At 39.9% G+C, this 19,590-nt stretch overlaps 1 protein-coding gene and 1 pseudogene across 2 annotated transcripts in view; one reads left to right on the top strand and one right to left on the bottom strand.

Annotated features, from left to right (window-relative positions):
* The first annotated feature begins 1,984 nt into the window (after positions 1-1,984).
* Positions 1,985-19,590, top strand: part of PIAS1 (protein inhibitor of activated STAT 1) — a 134,741-nt gene continuing 117,135 nt past the window's right edge. Inside the window, exon 1 of the mRNA XM_080648142.1 lies at positions 1,985-2,035. Coding sequence (XP_080504268.1) covers positions 2,012-2,035 — 24 coding nt within the window. The 5' untranslated portion in view covers positions 1,985-2,011. The remainder of the gene's footprint in view (positions 2,036-19,590) is intronic.
* Positions 17,847-18,692, bottom strand: LOC308248035 (small ribosomal subunit protein eS1-like; annotated as a pseudogene). Its single transcript has one exon. The product of its transcript is annotated as a small ribosomal subunit protein eS1-like (transcript).

Genomic DNA, 19,590 nt, shown 5'->3' with positions numbered 1-19,590 from the left:
TGTCCTTGGGTATGGTTGGCAAATGGCACTTTACTGGATTTCTGTTACCTGCCTGCCTGAGTAAGGTGATTTAATCTATTTACTCTCTGGTTGGGGATAAGTGCAAACCATTTATTCATGTGCCCTTGGTTAAGGGAAGATACAGGATTTACTAGGTGGCTGCACATTGCTGTTTAAACCATCTGTCTCAGTTTCCCTATCGCACTTGTCCAGGTATTTCCCTGGCTTCTTACTTTTCTATAACAGACCCAGTGAGGGAATAGGAAAATCCCAACAGTGGGACATTGAGGGAAGTTCAGGGGGAAAAGCGTTTTAAAAGGAATCTTGTTGTTTGTAGTTCTGCTGAGAGGTCAACTAGATAAGAATTGAGAATTGGCAATTGGCTTTGGAAACGTGGAGATCCTCAGTAATCTCCGTAAGTGATCTTGATGAGGGAATCAAAACTGGATCAGAGTAGGCCCAGGAGTGAATGTGAAGTGAGGAAGTGGGAACAAGCACTGTAGAGAGAGCTTGAAAAACCTTTTGAGAATTTATGCAGTGAAAATAGCAGAGAAATAGGGCAGTTCATAGTAACCTCAAATTTCTATGGTATATGAGTAGTTTTGATAGCGAGAAGGGAGTCTTGTTTTTGCTTTTTTTGCATGAAGTATGAGGCAAAGTTGAGAAGCAAAAAGTAGAGGCTGGGGAGGAGGTATAGGGGCATTTAGAAGAGGAAAAGGTGTGAAATAATTCTTTTATGGTCTACTTAAATGTTAATTTAGTGGAGAAAGCCCTCCCAGGATGAAATACATGTCCCCCTTTTTCTCTCACTGGACCATTTGCTCTTTTCTGGGACAGATCACCAGCTGTAGTATCTTTATTGGTTCACACGCCTGCTCTCCCCCCCCCCCCCTTGTGAGAAACCCACAGTTGGGCAGGGACTTTGTTGTAATTTCCCAATGTATACAGAACCCTTAGAAATGGGGCTTGCACAGATAAGTAATTCTTGGTGAAACAAAGTAGTAGCTAATGAATGTCTTCAGAATTTTGTCTTAACCCATCCATCCCTCTTAAGTGCCTGTTTGGGCTAGACCAGTGGTTCCCAACCTTTTTTTGGCCATGCCTCCTCACCTAAGCAGCACTAAAATCCTGATGCCCTTCTCCCCTCTCCCCCGACATATAATTCTTATTATTCAAAAAGTGAATGCTTATTCACGTGGAGGAAGCCTAAAAGGCCATTAACCTAGCCTAAAGAAGCTTCTAAAGACATATGGCATCCATGAAAGGGAAAAATAAAAGAACAAAAGGATAGTTGAAATACTGAGGAAGAAATCACTAAGAAATTGTTAAAAAATGCAAAAAATTCACTTAACTCATTCTCGAATTGCCCCCCTTAAAATCAAATTGCCCCTCTGTGGGGCGTGTCCTGCACCTTGGGAACCACTGGCCGCTAGACACTTCCTCTCTGAGCTTCAGTTTTGAATACTTACGCATATACCATGGGAATTGTAATCTCTTCTCTGCCTACCTCACTGGGTTGTCATGAGGAGGTTCTGACTAATAAACCTAGAAATCAAGTAAGTGTTGTCTAAACAGGAAGGGATTGTTATTTTTAAGCCCAGGGAACCCTCGCAGGTAGCAGGTGCTGATTGGGGGAGGAGGGCATGATTGTTTCCTGGGACTGTAGCTATGGAAGCTTTGCAGAGGGTTCCGCAGGCCTCGGAGGGGCGGGCTCAGGCCAGCAGCCCTCTAGCGGTGGTCGGTCCCTGGAGGCGCTGGCCGGGGGCGGTAGGGGAGGGGAGGCCCGAGGGGGAGTAACTGTCAAACCTCCCCGCTTGGCGCCATTATTTAAATGGTACGTGGCCCTTTCGTAGCTGTACGTGCTCGGGGCGGGGCTCCGAGCTCCCAGAGCTGGGCGGGGGAGGTGGAGGGGCGAGTGGGGCCGGGCCAGGGCGGGGCCAGGCTGGCTAGGAGGGCGGGTTTAGCCCCGGCCCCCGGCGAGGTTCAGTGCGCTTGCGCTGACAGACGCAAGATGGCGGACAGTGCGGAACTAAAGGTAAAGCGCAGCTCGAATTCACTTCTAATATTGGGCTGCGGAGACGGCGCCGCTGCTGTCCGGGGGGATGGGTCTGACCCTGGGGGGCCGCTCGGGCCAGCCTCCACCCGGGTCTGGAGTTGTAGGGAGGAGAGGCGTGCCGGGCCCTAGCGGAGGGGGCCCGGCAGCGGCGGGCCGCGGGCCCCGGGTGCCTCGGGGGCGCTGACGGGTCGTCGCCGGCGTGTTATTGTTGTGGGCGCCCCTGGCGGGGGTGGTGGGGGAAGAGATCAGGAGTCGGAGGTGCGGGCTGCGGCTACCCCCGAGGCTGGGTCTTCTCCCCGTCCGGTCAGCCTCCCCGCCCTCCTGGGGGTGCGGGGGCCGGGGTAGGGTGTCCGTGCAGGGGGATTGGAAGAGCTCCCCGTGGCCGCTTCCTCTTCCTTCTTTGCAGTTCGGGCTCCTGTCAGGCGCTCTCCTCAGACCCCGGGGAACTTGGCTCCGGCCGCCCCGCCCCTCCGTAGCTCCCTGCCGCCCCCGCCCCACTCGGCTCTCCCCGGCCGCCGGCCTGTCAGGAGGCTGCCGGGCGCCCTGCTCGCGGGCAGTGCCGTCTGGGGCAGGGGGTGGGGGTGTGGGGAGCAGCTCCAGTAAAGTTTAGTAAACCCCGGTTCTGCGTCGGGATTCGGCTGAGGGGCCGCGGGGGAGTCTGCCTGGGCGGGACGTTACTCTTCTGATTCTGGGCAACCGGGGGGAGAAGCCTCCTATTTGGAAGCGGTGGTGGGAAGCACCTCTCTCTCCTTTTCCTTCTCTTCCTTCGGCTGGTGTGGAGGGTGAGAGGAGCCTTTGGGGGGGGGGGGGGGTCTCTGCACACACCATGATGGCGATGCTATAGCTGATGGAGGTGAATGGTTCGTGTTTATATCCCCCTGTTGCCTTTTGTTTGTAGGGACATCTTGCTGGCCATGTTGATTTGAACGAAATTCTCCCCTTATCGTACTTCAACCCCCAATAAATAGAACGTTCCTCCGTTCCTCTCAACTGTACCGATTACTCTCACGCCTCGCGAAATTGGATGAAAGGGGGCCCTCTTTCCCCCGCCTTTTCTCCCACCCCAGTCTTCTTTACCTGATGATGGCTTCTTTACCCAAGCAAATAGACCACTACACAAGCAGTTGGGGGAGGGGGATGGAACCCTTAAGATTAGATTGTGACAAATGGGGCTCCGCTTGAATAATTTTGGTTTAGTAGCGAGCAGTTTTTAACTAACGCGTGTTATTTCGATTCTCTGAACGCGATATTCCCCTCTCTGTGGACCAAGCAGCTGGTTATATCCTGACCCAGAGATCTGACATCTCTACCAGTGGAGATTGGGATATACAGTTGTAAATCTTTGAGGGGGTCTTCTCTTTATAAGTAATAAAGACCATTAAAAATTTTTTTCTGCGTTATAATGAAATGACAACTTCCAGAACAGCCAAATGCTAGGTTAGCCTCTGGAGAGTTTTTCTGCAGAAAGCTTCGCTGAAAGATTTGAAAGGTCGTTTTCCCCAATAATTTTGCAATGTTAACATTCCAAAATTTGTATATTCAGACACTGTCTTTGAATGTCAATTCTTTTTAAGTATACTTCTAATTACAAATGAAGAGACAGCAGATCTATAAGGGTTAGTTTCGTTTTTTTCCAGTTTGAAACTATTTGACTGAAAATGAAAATGCCTCAGGAATTTGAATATTTGGAGGTAATTAACTCTTGAACTAAAGAGTACAAAACTTTGGTTCATGTTTTCTATAGTTTTACTCTTAAAATATAGTCACTATGTGATCTTTGCTTTCTAGTACTTATTTTGTTAGAAGCCCTTTTGAATGTAGCTAATCAGTTCTGTTGAACATGGACCATAGAGGAAAGCTGAAAAGCTTGTGCTACTATATTGTCACTCTTGATGCTGTCCAAAGACACTGGTATGGAAAGCACATGCTGGGAGATTTCCTCCTTTGTTCTTTCTCATTTTAAGAAAGTGCCTTTGGGGATAGATAGATCAGATCCCTAGTGTGAGTCTTGTTAGGTGAAGTTTCTCTTTACAAAAACGAGCCTGTATCAGATAAACGCAAAAACACTTGGGGGGTGGGGGGAAACATTTTTCTAAAATTGATCTCATTTTCTTGCTCTCTCCAAAATCTACTTGAGTTTTTTCAGAGGAGTTGTTTTCTACTTTTATGATCCTCTTGTACAATTTTTTTCAAGTTATAACTGTTTTGACATACTGGTCTGTCATTGCGTGTGCCCAATACTTTGAGGAGCTGTGATTAATTGCTTTGCTGTGATAGCTGTATTAATCTTCTTAATACATGATTGTGGTTATATTTGCTATTCTTATTTTTGCAGGGGGGGGGGCAGATCTTAGGAATGCCTATCATAGTTATTTTAGAATGCGTTTATTTATATAATGTTTTGTGCAGTGATACTTTTGGATATTGCATTTCCTGATTTTTGGAGGTAAATAGTATTTACTTCTAATAAGGTAGGAAAAGTCAGAGTAAGAATTAAGAAAAACCCAGATTTTTCAAAGTCTTATGTGAAAATACAGTACTTCCAATGGATTTCCATCTGTGAAGCTTTGAGTAAATGCAGTGACTTTTTAATCTTAATTTATAGCCCACATTTCATTTTGCTGTGGATTTGTATTTAATAATTATTTTCTTCGTGGCCTATTTTTAGGAGTCCTTTCAGATTTATAACAAATCTGCAAAGATCAGATGTTAAAAATGGATAGATCTGTATCCCCTGTAGATCTGGTGCAAGCGGCAATACTTACAGATACTGCAAATAAAAATGGGATTGTGAGTCCTGCATATCAAAAAGAGTTCTCTATGCACATTTGTGAAAGGTTTAAGGGGAATACCCATAAATGACATTTGTCAGAATGTAGAGAGTGAGCATTTTATTATCTTTAAGAACATAAAAGCAGGAGGGTGTGATGGCTAGCTGTTATTGGAAGTTAATCTGACAGCTTCATGTATCCCTTCTTAAAGTACTTTTTTAAAAAAATTACAAATGTTTTTTGCATGAAAATTCATGTCAAGTTATATTGCCATTTTAGCTCACAGGAACAGTGGTAAGGAAGAAATTCATTATCATTTTAGTGGAGTAAACGGTGCAATTCTATGGGAAGACAAACCATACATTTAAAACCATATTTTAAAAAGTATTATAAGCATGACAGTAAATTCTGTTGTCATAATTTGCTTCTTCGTTTTCAAGAGATAGCCACTTAATTTTGATATTTTGTGGTGTAATTTGCCTGCTTTTATTTCAGAGCAAGTAAATCTGACAATTTATTCATGGATTTGATTTGAATCTCCATAACGTGTCTTTTGTCAAGAGCCACATTTAGATGGCTTTTGTTTTAGGTCACCATTTTTATGAACATTACTTAAGAACAATTTATAGAACACTTTAGTTTTTAAGTATTTAATATAATTGTTTTGAAATACAGTCTTTTCTTCCACCGTTTCCTCCTGGATGATTGTATTGTATTTCTCTTCAAAAGAGTCTCTTGTAATCCCTGTTGATTGCTGTGGTGTTTAGTGGTGAGTCCATAGCTGATTAACCTTGGGTTTCTCCTAGTGAACTCCATCAACATGCTGCTCCATGGTTCTTGCTGAGGCTTTTGAGTTCAGTGTGATTCGTACCCTTTTCTGCTGGTAGCTAGGGATTAAAAAAAAAAAAAAAAATGGCTCATGATTGTAGTGGGAACTGGGAAGAAATATTTAAGTTCCTGAAAAACTGGTGTGTTTATGATAGATGTAGCTTTTTTTTTTTTTTTTTTTTTTTTTTGAGATGTGGCCTTTTTAAACAAACAAAACCCCTGGCTCATTACTTCATATAATTGGTTGTAGTGTTTTCTGAAGTATTCTGCTCTGGCATTAAGCACCTTGTGGTTTTTATAATATATGTTTGAATAATCTTACTTATGCTTTGCAGGTCATAATGTATCACATTATCTCATTTGATCTTTCTAACAGTTCTTTGAGGTAGGAAAGGCAGGTAATATCTCTCTTTCATCGACAAAGTGAGCCCAGAAAGGGTAAGTGACTAGCCCAAGGTCATACAAATAAAAGTGGCAGGAACTTGAACCTAGGTCTTGTGATTTCAAAATGTTGTACTGTAGACTGCCTTAGAGGTGCCATGTTAGTCCTTGTGCCTTGCTTACTAAGAATTCTAGTTATGTTGTGGCTGATACTTTTCCCTCTTGCTCTTTGCCCAGGGTATTTTGGGATGTAATTTGGGTTATTTTTTTTTGCAAGGAAGATTTTGGAGTTTGTTAGTTGGAATCATAAATATTAATTCTTAGAAATACCATTTTGCTTGGGAAAATTTCAGGGAATAGTGAAAAAAGTAGGCAGAAAAATAAACATCTGTAATTCCAGCGCTTAGAAATATCATGGTCAACATCTGGGTTATCCAGTTATTTTTTCTCTCTGTGAGCATATGTGTTTGTATATTCATCACAAATAATAACACACTATTCTTGTTTTGTAATCTGCTGTTTTCATCTTTCTATTTTATTCAGCTAGTCTCTTATCTTTGGACAATTAAATTATTTCCACTTTCTTGCTATTTTAAACAATGTCTTGACAAATAATAGCCTGATAGAAAAGTTTGCAAATGTTTTATTCTAACTCAATATATTAATATTACAGACCTTTTGGTGCTTTAGGGAGCAGTGCAGATGGTATTTTGAGTAGATGAAGTGGGAGTGAAATAAGTAATTTCTTGTTCATTGTCTATACCTTTATTTTTGTTTCCATAAATCTATCAGATAAGATTATTAAATGATAGCAGAATGTAAGCAAACATTTTTTCTGAATCAGAACATTCAATAAAGTATGAAATGGATTATGAAATAGTATGTATAACTTATTTCAAGTATGTTTGATTTTGGGAAATTATATCTCAATCAGATATTGCAAGATTTTGTGCCTTGTTTTTAGATGCTCATCTGTTTTTTTTTTTTTTTTTTTTTTAATATATTTTATTGATATTTTACAGAGAGGAAGGGAGAGGGATAGAGAGCCAGAAACATTGATGAGAGAGAAACATCGACCAGCTGCCCCCTGCACACCTCCCACTGGGGATGTGCCCGCAACCACAGTACAGTACATGCCCTTGACCGGAATCGAACCTGGGACCCTTGAGTCCGCAGGCCGACGCTCTATCCACTGAGCCAAACCGGCTTCGGCAATGCTCATCTGTTTTTAAGTAGCATTTTAAAAAGCATTGCTGAACATTAATCTAGAGAAAGTGGAAATGAGAATTTGCCTTATTCACATTTTTAATCTCAGAGAAGTGTTGCTACAGTATTAGATTGGTAGGTACCATTATTTCTAGGAGGTACCTATTTTAGAGAAAGGTTATATAGGCAATGAAAACATTTTTCTATTTTACAAAGGCACCTTTATGGGTTAAAGCAATTAATAAATGTATATGTGAATTAAGATTATTTGTGCAACAACTGAAAAATACAGCACTATAGAAGGAACAGTTGGTGAAATTAAGGGTGTGAAATTGAACATACTCTAAATTTGATGTCAAATTTGGTCCCTACCTAAACCTAAATTTATGTAGCAAATTTAATCATTAGGATTTTTAAAAAAATATATTTTGTTGATTTTTTACAGAGAGGAAGGGAGAGGGATGGAGAGTTAGAAACATCGATGAGAGAGAAACATCGATCAGCTGCCTCTTGCACACCCCCTACTGGGGATGTGCCCGTAACCAAGGTACATGTCCTTGACCGGAATTGAACCTGGGACCCCTCAGTCCGCAGGCCGACGCCCTATCCACTGAGCCAAACCAGTCAGGGCAATCATTAGGATTTTTAAAAAATAGGTGATAAATGTACAAGTGCTTAGTTTTCCTTTACTTTCTATAATAATAAAAGCATAATATACTAATTAGACCAGACAGCCCAACGACCTTCCAGACAAAGCCCGGGGCTACAGGGGCTGAGCCCCTTGCACGGATTTCGTGCATCGGGCCTCTTGTCTATAATAATAGTGTAATATGCTAATTAGACCAGACAGCCAAACCACCTTTCAGACTTCATTCTGGATGAAGCCGCGGTGGTGGGGGCCGAGGCAGAGGTGGTTAGGAGCAATCAGGCAGGCATGCGAGCAGTTAGAAGTGATGATGCAGGCAGGCAGGCAAGTAGTTAGGAGCCAGTGGTCCTGGATTGCGAGAGGGTGCAGGTGGGGCTGAAGGAACCCCCTCCAGTGCACGAATTTTGTGCACTGGGCCTCTAGTTAATTTTATGGTAGTACTAATTGCCATGCACTTTTTGCTACTCTTGCTACAAAATGTTGCTGTACTTCCCTTTCCATGTTAAAAATTATGGAGCTTCCATTGTTTTTTTATTTCCCTCTACTCTTGGTTTCAATGATATCACATGAAAAGATAACTCCCCAAATCCCTTCTCCCCTTAGAATTTTCTGGTAAACTTCATTCTTTGCTATGAACTTCTAAAATTCATCAAAGTTAAGAAACCACCTTTTTTCCTTTTCTTCTTAACCTTAGGTCAAGCAAACAAAACAAAACACTTTGAACATTAATTAGTAAGTTTGAAATATCACTAACACAGGACTGTTAACAAATTTTCTTATTTTTAAGAACTTCATCTCTTTCTTACCCTTCCTGCTATTCTCCGCTTTCAATTCCCCACTTGCCAGGTTAATTTTCCCAAAACACTCCTTTCATCTTGTCATTCCAGTGGCTTTCCATCAAAAACAGGATTAAAGTTTTAGCTCTCATTTTGGTATTAAAGATTTTCTATAGACTGACCCCAGTCTACTTTGTATGTTTTATCTCCCTCACTGTATAGCAAAATCCTTAACTTAAAGCCAGAGCTGTTAGTTTGCTTCTTTTTGTTGAACAGTATTGTTTTCTATACCGTTCCATTCTCACCCATCTGTTACCCCCTTCCCTGTGGACACAGTAGGTGCTTAAGATATATTTTTCAAATGAATAAATTATATTCAAGATATTTGTTAGTGAGAGGGCTAATGCACATGTCTATTTGTCAGTCTGAATTGTAAATGTTCTGAGATAGGGTTATATATCTTCATGCTTTTTTTATGCCTGCTTCTTAGATGAACATGCATAACATTAAATCCACAATACTTTATGAAAGACTATTTTAGATTTATTTATATATCTTTACCTTATATAAATAATAAACGAATATATTTCTCATTGCAGTGATATAGCAGTAAATAGCGTTAATTTTTTTAAAAATATGTTTTTATTGACTTCAGAGAGGAAGGATGAGAAAGAGAGAGAAACATCAATGATGAGAATCATCCTGCACGCCCCCTACTGGTGATCAAGCCCACAGCCCTGGAATCAGACTGTGACCTCCTGGTTCATAGGTCGATGCCCAATCACTGAGCTACACTCACCGGGCAAATGGTGTTTTTTTCTTTTTTTTTCCTTACCCGAGGATATCTTTCCATTTTTAGAGAGAGTGGAAGAGAGAGGGAAAGACAGAGAGATATCGATGTGACAGAAACATGATTGGTTGCCTTCTGCACGTGCCCTGACCAGAGCCCAGCCCGAGAGGAGCCTACAACCAAGGTACGTGCCCTTGACTGCAATTGAACCCAGGACCCTTAGTCCACAGGCTGACACTCTATCCACTGAGCCAAACTGGCTAGGGCCAAATTTTTTTTTTCCCCCTAGGCTCCTGGGTTTATTTGAGGGTAACTTCAAGTGGATGTGGACCTTTTGATTGACTTTTTTTTGTTGCATCACTTTTTTTTTTTCCCTTTATTGATTAAGGTATTACATATGTGTCCTTATCTCCCCATTGCCCCCCCTCCCCTTCACTCCCCCCCCCCCCCCCCCCCCCCGCTCATGCCCTCACCTCCCTGGTGTCTGTGTCCATTGGTTATGCTTATATGCATGCATACAAGTCCTTTGGTTGATCTCTCCTCCCCCAAAATGGTTTTTAATATATTTACAAGATGTGCAACCATCATCACAATCAATTTTAGAATATTTTTCTTAACCCCCAAATAAATCATGCACCCTTCAGCTATCACTCCTATTTCCCACAACTCAACTCACCTTCAGACAGCTATTACATTCTGTCTCTGTAGATTTACCTAATTCAGAAAGTTCTTATAAATGGAGACATTCTCCTATATAGTAGAAGGCTAATATGCAAATAGACCGAATGGTGGAACAACTGAATAACCGGTTGCTATGGTGTGCGCTGACCACCAGGGGGGCGTGTGTGGGACATGGTGTGTGGCGGGGATGGTGGAGCAGGTGAGTGGGGGCACCAGACCAAGGCAGGGCACCGGTTGCTGTCATCAGGGTGAGCTTCTGGTGGTTACTGAAAATTCTTTGCTCCCCCATGCTGCGGTCCCGTCCGGTGCTCGCACCTGCTGCCGGCATCAGCCCCACTCGCACCCACTGCCGGTGCCCCCACTGCCGGTGCCAGAGCCACCGCTCACACCACTGCCAGCGCCGCTGCTCGCACCCACTGCTGGCACTGGTCCTGATTGCTTGGTGCCATCAGTGGGGTGTGAGCAGTGGCTGCTGGCCCCGATTGCCCGAGGGCTTCTCCACCTTCCCCTGCTCCTGAGGGGCACGTGGGAGCTGTAGCAGCGGGAGCGGGGCTGCCAGCAGATGGGACTGGGGGCCGCGGTGGTAGTGGCTGGGCGGGGGCATGGAGAATAGGCTGAGACCCACCCCTGTGTTCACTGCAGCCTCACGGACCACAGTTCCTTTCAAGGTGCACAAATGCGTGCACTGGGCCCCTAGTATAATATATAGTCTTTTGTATCTGAGCTATTCATTTTTCTTTGTGGGCATTTAATTATGTATATCTGTATAATATTTATAACTTAGTGTGTGTGTATATGTCTAGATCCATAACAAACTAAGTGCATAGAAGGAACTCAGTATTTATTAAATGAGTGTTGTTGTACATAAACATTTTCTGAAAACATAAATGGGATCATACTATATATAGCTTTTTTCACTTACTAACATATACTGAAGATCTTTCCATGTGACATCTCCCAAATGAGATGGTCTTATTACTTTTTTTTTTATGAGAAATATATTTATTATTGATAGTGAATGAAGAATATATGAATGCTTCATGAATTTGTGTGTCATCCTTGCACAGGGGTCATGCTAATCTCTGTACCATTCCAATTTTATGTTCTGTTGAAGAGAGCACTGGTCTTTTTCTTTTCAAATATGTTTTTATTGATTTTTTTTTAGAGAGAGAAGGGATGGGAGAGGGAAAGAGAGAAACATTAATCGGCTGCCTCCTGCACACACCCTATTGGGTATCGAGCCTGCAATCCAGGCATGTGCCCTGACCAGGAATTGAACCGGTGACCTCTTGGTTCATGGGCTGATGCTCAACCATTGAGCCATATGGCCGAGCTAGAGAGCTGGTCTTACTCTTTACAACAGTGTAAATATTTCATGTGTATGTTTATAGAGGTTTACTTGAACTTACCAATGTATGTCTAAAAATTCTTAACTTTTTTTGATGGTTTGTTATACCAATTAAAAAAATAGTTGCTGCATTTAATGTAACCTCTATAGTCTTAATACTGGAGTTTCACTTAAAAATAGGAATGAAAACTGTTACAGGTAAAGGTTGTTTGGGTTGAGGAGAGCTGGAATGTAGGCTTTTTATGGGGTTTTGGCAGGACACAGGCAAATAAGTTCATTTTGTATTTCGGTTTCTGAATGTGAGCATGCCTGTTTTAGCTTGATGGCATATTGCTTAAAATAGAATTTTAACATGCTATCTTGTGCTTTGGAGCATTTTAATTTTTTGTAGTCATGTAGGCCTAATTTTTAAAAAAATCTGGGAGATTTCAGGATGAATAATTTTTTCATTTTAAAAATAATTATTCTGGTCTATGGGCTCCTGTGAGTTACCCAAGAAAGCAAATGTAGAAGGCACCTAGCTCAGGGCCTAGCTTATGATAGGTACTTGTTAATTATTTGTTATTTACTTGCGATGTATTTATTATACTATCATTCATTATATGTTTGAGTGTATCTCCAAGTATATGTGTGTATTTATTTAAACACTTGTTTGAGGGAATATTTATTAAAAATTACCTTCTTTAAAAAATATGTATATATTTTTTATTGATTTCAGAGAGGGAGGGAGATCGAACCCATAACCTGTGCAGGGAATTGAACTGTGACCTCCTGGTTCATGGGTCAGTGCTCAACTACTGAGCCACGCTGGTTGGGCAAATATCTTTTTTTAATCATACAAGTAATGTATCAGCTATTACAGTGGTTCTCAAAGTCTATTTTCTAGTTCCCTGGTGGTTTTCCAGACTCTTTCTGGGAGTCCTCTAGGTCAAAGCTATTTTCCTAATATAATAAAGCATTATTTACTATATTGACATTTGCAAACTCAACAGTCGGTAAAATTGCTGGTGTCTTAGCAGGAATTAAGATAGTGGCACTAAACTGTACAAATTTAGTATATCACCTTGCACTTGGAATTAAAATGTAAATGCCAGTTACATTTTAATTTCTTAATGAACCAATAACACTAATTTTATCATGTCTCAATACTTGATTACACTTTAGAAAATATTTTTTTGTGATGAAATGGAAAGTACTTGTAAAGCACTTTTTTCTAAATACCAAATCTTATGGTTAACTCAAGGAAAAGAAGCTGTGCAATTGTAGGAGTTACATGCTGAACTAGTTGCTTAAAAAAAGTTATTGATTTCAGAGAGGAAGGGAGAGGGAGAGAGAGAGAAAAATCATTGATGAGAAAGAATCATTGATTGGCTGCCTCCTGCATGATGGGGATCGAGCCTACAATCCAGCATGTGCTGTGACTGGGAATGGAACTATAACCTTTTGGTTCATAGGTTGACACTCAACCACTGAGCCATGCCAGCTGGGCTGAACTAGCTGCTTTTTTAATGGAATACCAATTTTACTTGACATGACTGTATATATGAAGCTCAATAAAGGAAGTTCTTACTGACTGCCTTTTTTTTCTTCTGGCCATTGACTTTATTTGTTTTATTTAGTTATTATTATTGAAAAGAATTGTCATACAGAGGAGTGTTAAAATGATCAGAACTGCCACAGCTTAGAGGAGCCTAAGGAGACATGACAACTAAATGCAATGTGTCATCTTGGATGGAATCTTAGAACAGAAAAAAGTAAAATAAAAGAGGAAATATGAATAAAGTAGACTTTCATAATGTATCAATATTGGTTCATGTTAATGTAAAATGTTAATTGGGGAAATTGGGTTGTGGACTATGTGGGAACTTTCAATGTCTGTAAATTTAAAACAGTTTTAAAAAAAAAGAATCTGCTCCAGAGTCAAATATGCTGGATACATCATTGCTTAAGATAACCAAAATCTCATTTTTTTCTTCTTCCTATAATTCGTTCTCTTTATAGACTGGTTGTAGGAACAGGTTGCCTGCCGGCCGCCTGGGGCCACTATGTGGACAAGGCTGGGCTATTTACAGGCCCATCGTGAGAGCTGTACTGTGGCGCCTCCCGAGGAAACCTCACTTTTGAAATCTGCCTGCCAACCCTAGGATCTTCAACAGTCCCTTCTAGGGACTCTTTTCCTGTTTTTCTTGTAATTACCCCTTATTCCCTCCTCTAGGCCATCAGCCTTTGAGTTACGACTTATCTTACTGTTTTCTGAATTTCTTTCCTCTAGTCTAGCTGTTAACAAAATATGGTTTGTGGACCCCTGTTGATCCACAAGACTATCCTAAGGGGTCTTTCAAAAAACAATTTTCATAATAATACCAAGATATTATTAGCAGTTGCCCCTAGATTGACATTTGTACTGGTGGTGCAAAAGCAATGAGGGGTAAAGCTGCCTGGCACATTAGCATGAGTTAATAAGGCAGTGGCACCAAATTGTGCTTACTGGTAGTCATTGTGTTCTTTACCACTATGCACTCTCAGTTAAAAAAAATCCAGCTTTATGTAGAATGTCTTCCATGAAGCAATAAGAGTGTTAATTTCATTAAATCTTGACCGTTGGCCTTGAATACATGTGTTTTTGATACTGTGCTTAATGATGAAATGTAAAGTATGAGTAAAACATTTCTGTTAAATACTGAAAATCAATGGTTATTTCGAGGAGAAGCATTTGTGCAATTGTTTTGAGTTGCAAACTGAATTCCCTGTTTTATTTTTCTGAAACACCATTGTTACTTGAAAGAACTCAAAACTGACAGTGTAGTTATTCAGACTTTGGTACTCAGCATTTTCTCAAAACTAGAGTGAGCTTGTGTCCCTGCAAGAAAAACAACTGACTATATTTGTTGCTACTATGAGTTTGACAGCTTCCTAGTACTAGGCTTTTTTTTTTTTAATATAAAATCAATGGTGGTAGTAATGAATGTGATATAGTGAAGTTGTGTTGAAAAGTGTCAACATTTTAAAGGTCCATGTAATTCAGTGAACCAGTATTTTCTAAATAACCAGTGCACGGTGTCACAAAATTACGCATGGGTTAAAAAGAGCCATTGGAAATGGAAGATAGACCTGTGGATTTCAATATATCAGAGTAGGAAATGTTTTAGATTCCATATTGCTATTGTAACAGCCTTGAAGAAACTCCCACTTGTTGAGTTTTAGTGGAGGATCAAAGAATAGCCACAGTTACTCTTTGTAGGAGGCTGAGGTTTTTTCATTCAGTATTTCAATCAAAATCTAATGCAGCCCTGCCAGTGTGACTCAGTGGTTGAGTGTCAACCTATGAATAAGGAGGTCATGGTTTGATTCCCAGTCAGGCTCCATCCCCAGTGGGGGATGTGCAGGAGGCAGCCTATCAATGATTCTCTGTTATCATTGATGTTTCTGTTTCTCCCTCTCCCTTCCCCTCTGAAATCAATAAAAATATAAAATAAATAAAGATAATTTTTTTTTTTTAATATATTTTATTGATATTTTACAGAGAGGAAGGGAGAGGGATAGAGAGCTAGAAACATCGATGAGAGAGAGACATCGATCAGCTGCCTCCTGCACACCTCCCACTGGGGATGTGCCCGCAACCAAGGTACATGCCCTTGACCGGAATCGAACCCGGGACCCTTCAGTCCGCAGGCCAACGCTCTATCCACTGAGCCAAACCGGTTTTGGCTAAATAAAGATAAATTTAAAAAAATCTAATGCTGCAGATTGATTGCAAAAGTGGATATGAGAATCAGACATTAAAAGAGATTTGCAAAAATGTAAAACAGTGACAACCTTCCAGCAATTTTTTTGTTGTTGCTTTGGATTATAGTTTTTTCAGTTAGTATGTGATTTATGTTAACAAGTAATGAGTTTATTATTATTTTTAAATAATAATGAATATTTAAAATTTTTTCAATTTTATTTTTATTTATTTATTTTTTTAAATATATTTTATTGATTTTTTTTTACAGAGAGGAAGGGAGAGAGATAGTTAGAAATGTGGATGAGAGAGAAACATTGATCAGCTGCCTCCTGCACACCCCCCACCAGGGATGTGCCCGCAACCAAGGTACATGCCCTTGACTGGAATCGAACCCGGGACTCTCTAGTCTGCAGGCCGACGCTCTATCCGCTGAGCCAAGCTGGTTAGGGCAAAATTTTTTCAATTTTAATTTCTATCACAGCAAATCTAAATTTAATCACTGTTTTTTTGTTCAAAACTAGAAGAGTCCAGAGAGCAAAACCTTTGAGAATCTGAACACTTTTTTTTTGTAACCCTCATCTGGGGATATTTTTTCCATTGATTTTTAGAGAGAGTAGAAGGGAGGGGGAGAGACAGAGGGAGAGGAACATTGATGTGAGTGAGACACTTTGGTTGCCTCCTGCACACATCCAGACCGGGGCCAAGGATTGAACCTGCAACCCAGGCATGTGCCCTTGATGAACTGAACCTGCGACCATTCAGTCTGCAGGCTGATGCTCTAACCATTGAGCTACCGGTTAGGGCTGACCACTTCTTTAAGATTCACAGTGCAGGTACAGGAGTCTGTGGTTTATTTATTTACTTTAATTTGAGAGAGAGAGAGAGAAACATTATCCATCAGTTGCCTCCTGCATGTGCTCAAAACTAGGGATGGAAATTGACCAGGGATCAAACCTGAACCCACAACCTAGGTATGTGCCCTCATGGAGAATGGACCTCAGCCCCCACCTTCTGGTGGACAATGTTCCAACCAACTGAGGCCCAAGTCAGGACCAGGAGTCAGTAGTTTAAAATGGGAATATTGCTTTTGCCTTCTCACCCATGGTATTTCTTATAATTTAAAAGAAAAAATAGTTTACTTATAGATGATAGTGATCCATTTACAAGGCAAGTTTGCTAAGCAGAAGGTGCTTAATTGTATCCTGCATCTCTGTAGTAAAAATGCTAAACAATAATGGCTTGCATTGAAGAATGAACTCCAAATACTTTAAGTTAATAATGGTGTGGGAGTTGTATAACTTTTTATTTTGTCAAGGTTATGTCTCAATCTTTGATTGCCCTCCTCCCACCCATCCCCCATAGTAGGGGGTAGAAATAGTTTGGGTGAATAAAAAATTCATACAGGTGTGTTCCATAACCTAATTTTAGCCAATAATTTCTTCAGATTTTATTAGCTCTTACCAAATATTTTAAGATGATGGATTTGTATTCAGCCTATTTTTGTTATTTTTTTCATCCTATTTTGTTTTCTTTTCCTCTTGTGGGATTAACATGGGACATACAGATTATGAATCTAGAGATTATAAAACTCTGAATGTGTCTTAGTTTCTTTCTACCTTTCTTTAGATTTGTTTGAAAACTTCAACTTCTATATTTCTTTTTTAAAAAGTGTACATATATACTTTTTAAATATATATGCTTTTTAATATATATGTATATATGTATTTCAGAGAGGAAAGGAGAGAATTAGAATCATCAATGATGAGAGAGAATCATTGATCAGCTGTCTTCTGCACGTCTCCCACTGGGGATCAAGCCCACAACCTGGGCATGTGCTCTTGACCAGAATTGAACCCTATATTAGTACACAGGCCAATGCTATATCCACTGAGCCAAACCAGCTAGGGCAGGGCAGCTTCTGTATTTTTTAAGTATCTTTCCTCAGAGTATTAAAGTAAGACTGGAAAAGAAGGATTTTTATTGCAAAAGTTATTCTAAAATGTGATTTCAAAATAAAGTAGCTTTTTAAGCATGGAAGGTATATATGTATATATTTAAAGTATGGTGTCTAATAGAATCATAATTAGGAAAAAGAACATGAATTTTAGGATTGCCATTAATTTTCACTCCTGAATTTAGATAGTAATCCCAGGAATAATTCAGACTAAGGATAAACAGTGAAAATGAACAACCCTTAATTTCAGACTATTTTTAAAAAGTTACTTCTTGTTACATGTGGCAACTATTTTAAAAAGTTCTTCCAAGTGTTAACCCTGCTATGCCTAATAGAAAAGATATTAGAGAAGGCTAATTTGTAATCAGCATTTGTAGATAAACAAAATGTGCTTGTAAGTATTGGATAGTTTGTTCTGTTGAGTAGGTTTAACTTTGCTACTTACAAGTTGGTTGATAATTGTTTAGGACATATTTACTTGTAGGTAAACACTTCATACTCCACTGAGTTATTAGTTTTCTGGAATCTGCTAATCTAACAGTTGATTCTACTGATTGTGGAACATGATAGTGAACGTTTTGTTTTGCAAGTAGATTTCAATTTTATTTGTAGCTTTAGTAAAAGTGGTCCTTTTTTTGTTGTTCAGCCATCTGTCTTCTTTTTTTTTTTCTCCACAAGTAGGTTTTTTTATTTGTCACCATTAAATGTCTGAATTTTAAACAGATTCTTGGACTGGAGGCTCATATCCATCAGCTCGTTCAACTTTAGCTCCTGTCTCATCCCCAGTAGCTTTTCCAGAACTGCTACCTTCACCATGAAGCTCCATTAGTTTTCCCAATTCAAACTTGGGCTTCTTCAGCATTTTGACTTTTCTAACAAAGACATGATGGAGCGAATAAATAGATTGGCAAGCCTTTTCTGTGTCTTTTCCAATGCTGTCTGGAATCAATTTATTGACCACTTCTTTCAAGTCATTTGTCTGCACCTCTCGGGTCATGATTTCCATCATTTTCTTCCGGATTTGGCGAACCTGCTGATGCTGAGCATAAGAGGTCTTCCGAATCTGATGGTTGCGTTTTTTAGTAAAACCAACACAGAAGAGATGAAGCAAATAACCATCGGTAGTCTTGACATCGACATGAGCTTCAATCATGGTCTGCCACTTCTTGACCATAGAGCACATTTTGTCACGGGTAAGATCCATGTCATGGAAATTAGTCAGGCAGTTTTTGCCCTGAACATCCTCAGTAATTAGCTTGAATTTTCTAAATGCAACTTCATCATTCTGCAGATCAGCTAGGCTCACTTAAAAAACACGACTCTTGAGACCATCACATGCAATTTTGGTTCCTTGAGTTCTCGTAACCAGTGTTTTTCCAATATTTCTTATATTGAACATAGCTGGTGCTTTCACATCATACCACTCTTTCTTAGAAAATGGATCAACCACTTTATTCTTGGCTCCCTTTTTGCCGCCTTTCGTAAGGCGCTTATTCTTGCCCACCGCCATGGTGCTGCTCAGAAAGCCAAAAGGCTACCATCTGTCTTCTTAACTGCATAATCCACTTGAGGGAATGGGGTCTGAAGGTGATGGTATGTTTGGGGCAGGTGATGGTATGTTTGGTACGCTGGTTTTGGGGGCAGGGTGAGAATGCTGTGAATGCTATTGAACCCAAACGGTTTGTCCTCCATCCAAGATAATTCTACAAATAAAGTTAACCAAGGGAAAATATGATATTGATGTGAAGTGCAAATAGTTAAATTTAAGCTCTTATTATTAGCCGTGGGTTTAAGGTATTTGAAGAAGTAAATAATAACCTTGTTAATATGAAATAATTTCATTTGATTTAAAAATTAATTGACTTTTTAATATTTTCCTTTTTATAGTTTTAGGTCATTAAAAACTAGGTATTGAATAGAACCTTTTTTACTTCATGGTTAGGCCTTTTCATAGTACTCATTTATTTATTTAGTAAATATTTGAGTGTATGCTGTGTGCCTGGTACTATGCTAGTCATCAGTGTATAAAGATAATTAAAACATAATTCTGAGAAATTCAGTCTGGTAGACAGATTAGACATAATCTATCATAATTACCTGCTTCAGAGCAATAATAATTTGTGTAGTTGATAAGAACTTTTTGCTTATCTTTGTATCTCTACATTTCTGAATTATGTTTTTAAAAGTTAACTGTTTCTCCTCAGTTTTCACATATGAATGGTTTAGATTGATGGGAAAAAATTAATTACCATATTTTAATCTTTTGAAAAACTTATGTAAAGTCTTTTGTTCTGAGATTCCTGTGTCTCTTCTGTCCAGCTACCTGCCCCCTCATCCCCTTCATGCCACATGATTTTTAAGAAGTATCACTCATTTTAGGTTAGTTATTTTGCCAAGCTAAATTAAAATAACCCAAATCTATTAGG

This window comes from Plecotus auritus (genome assembly GCF_963455305.1).
Source record: "Plecotus auritus genome assembly, chromosome: 1".
Taxonomy (NCBI): domain Eukaryota; kingdom Metazoa; phylum Chordata; class Mammalia; order Chiroptera; family Vespertilionidae; genus Plecotus; species Plecotus auritus.
Note: the sequence above shows the minus strand (reverse complement) of the source record. Positions and strands in the feature narration are given on the sequence as shown.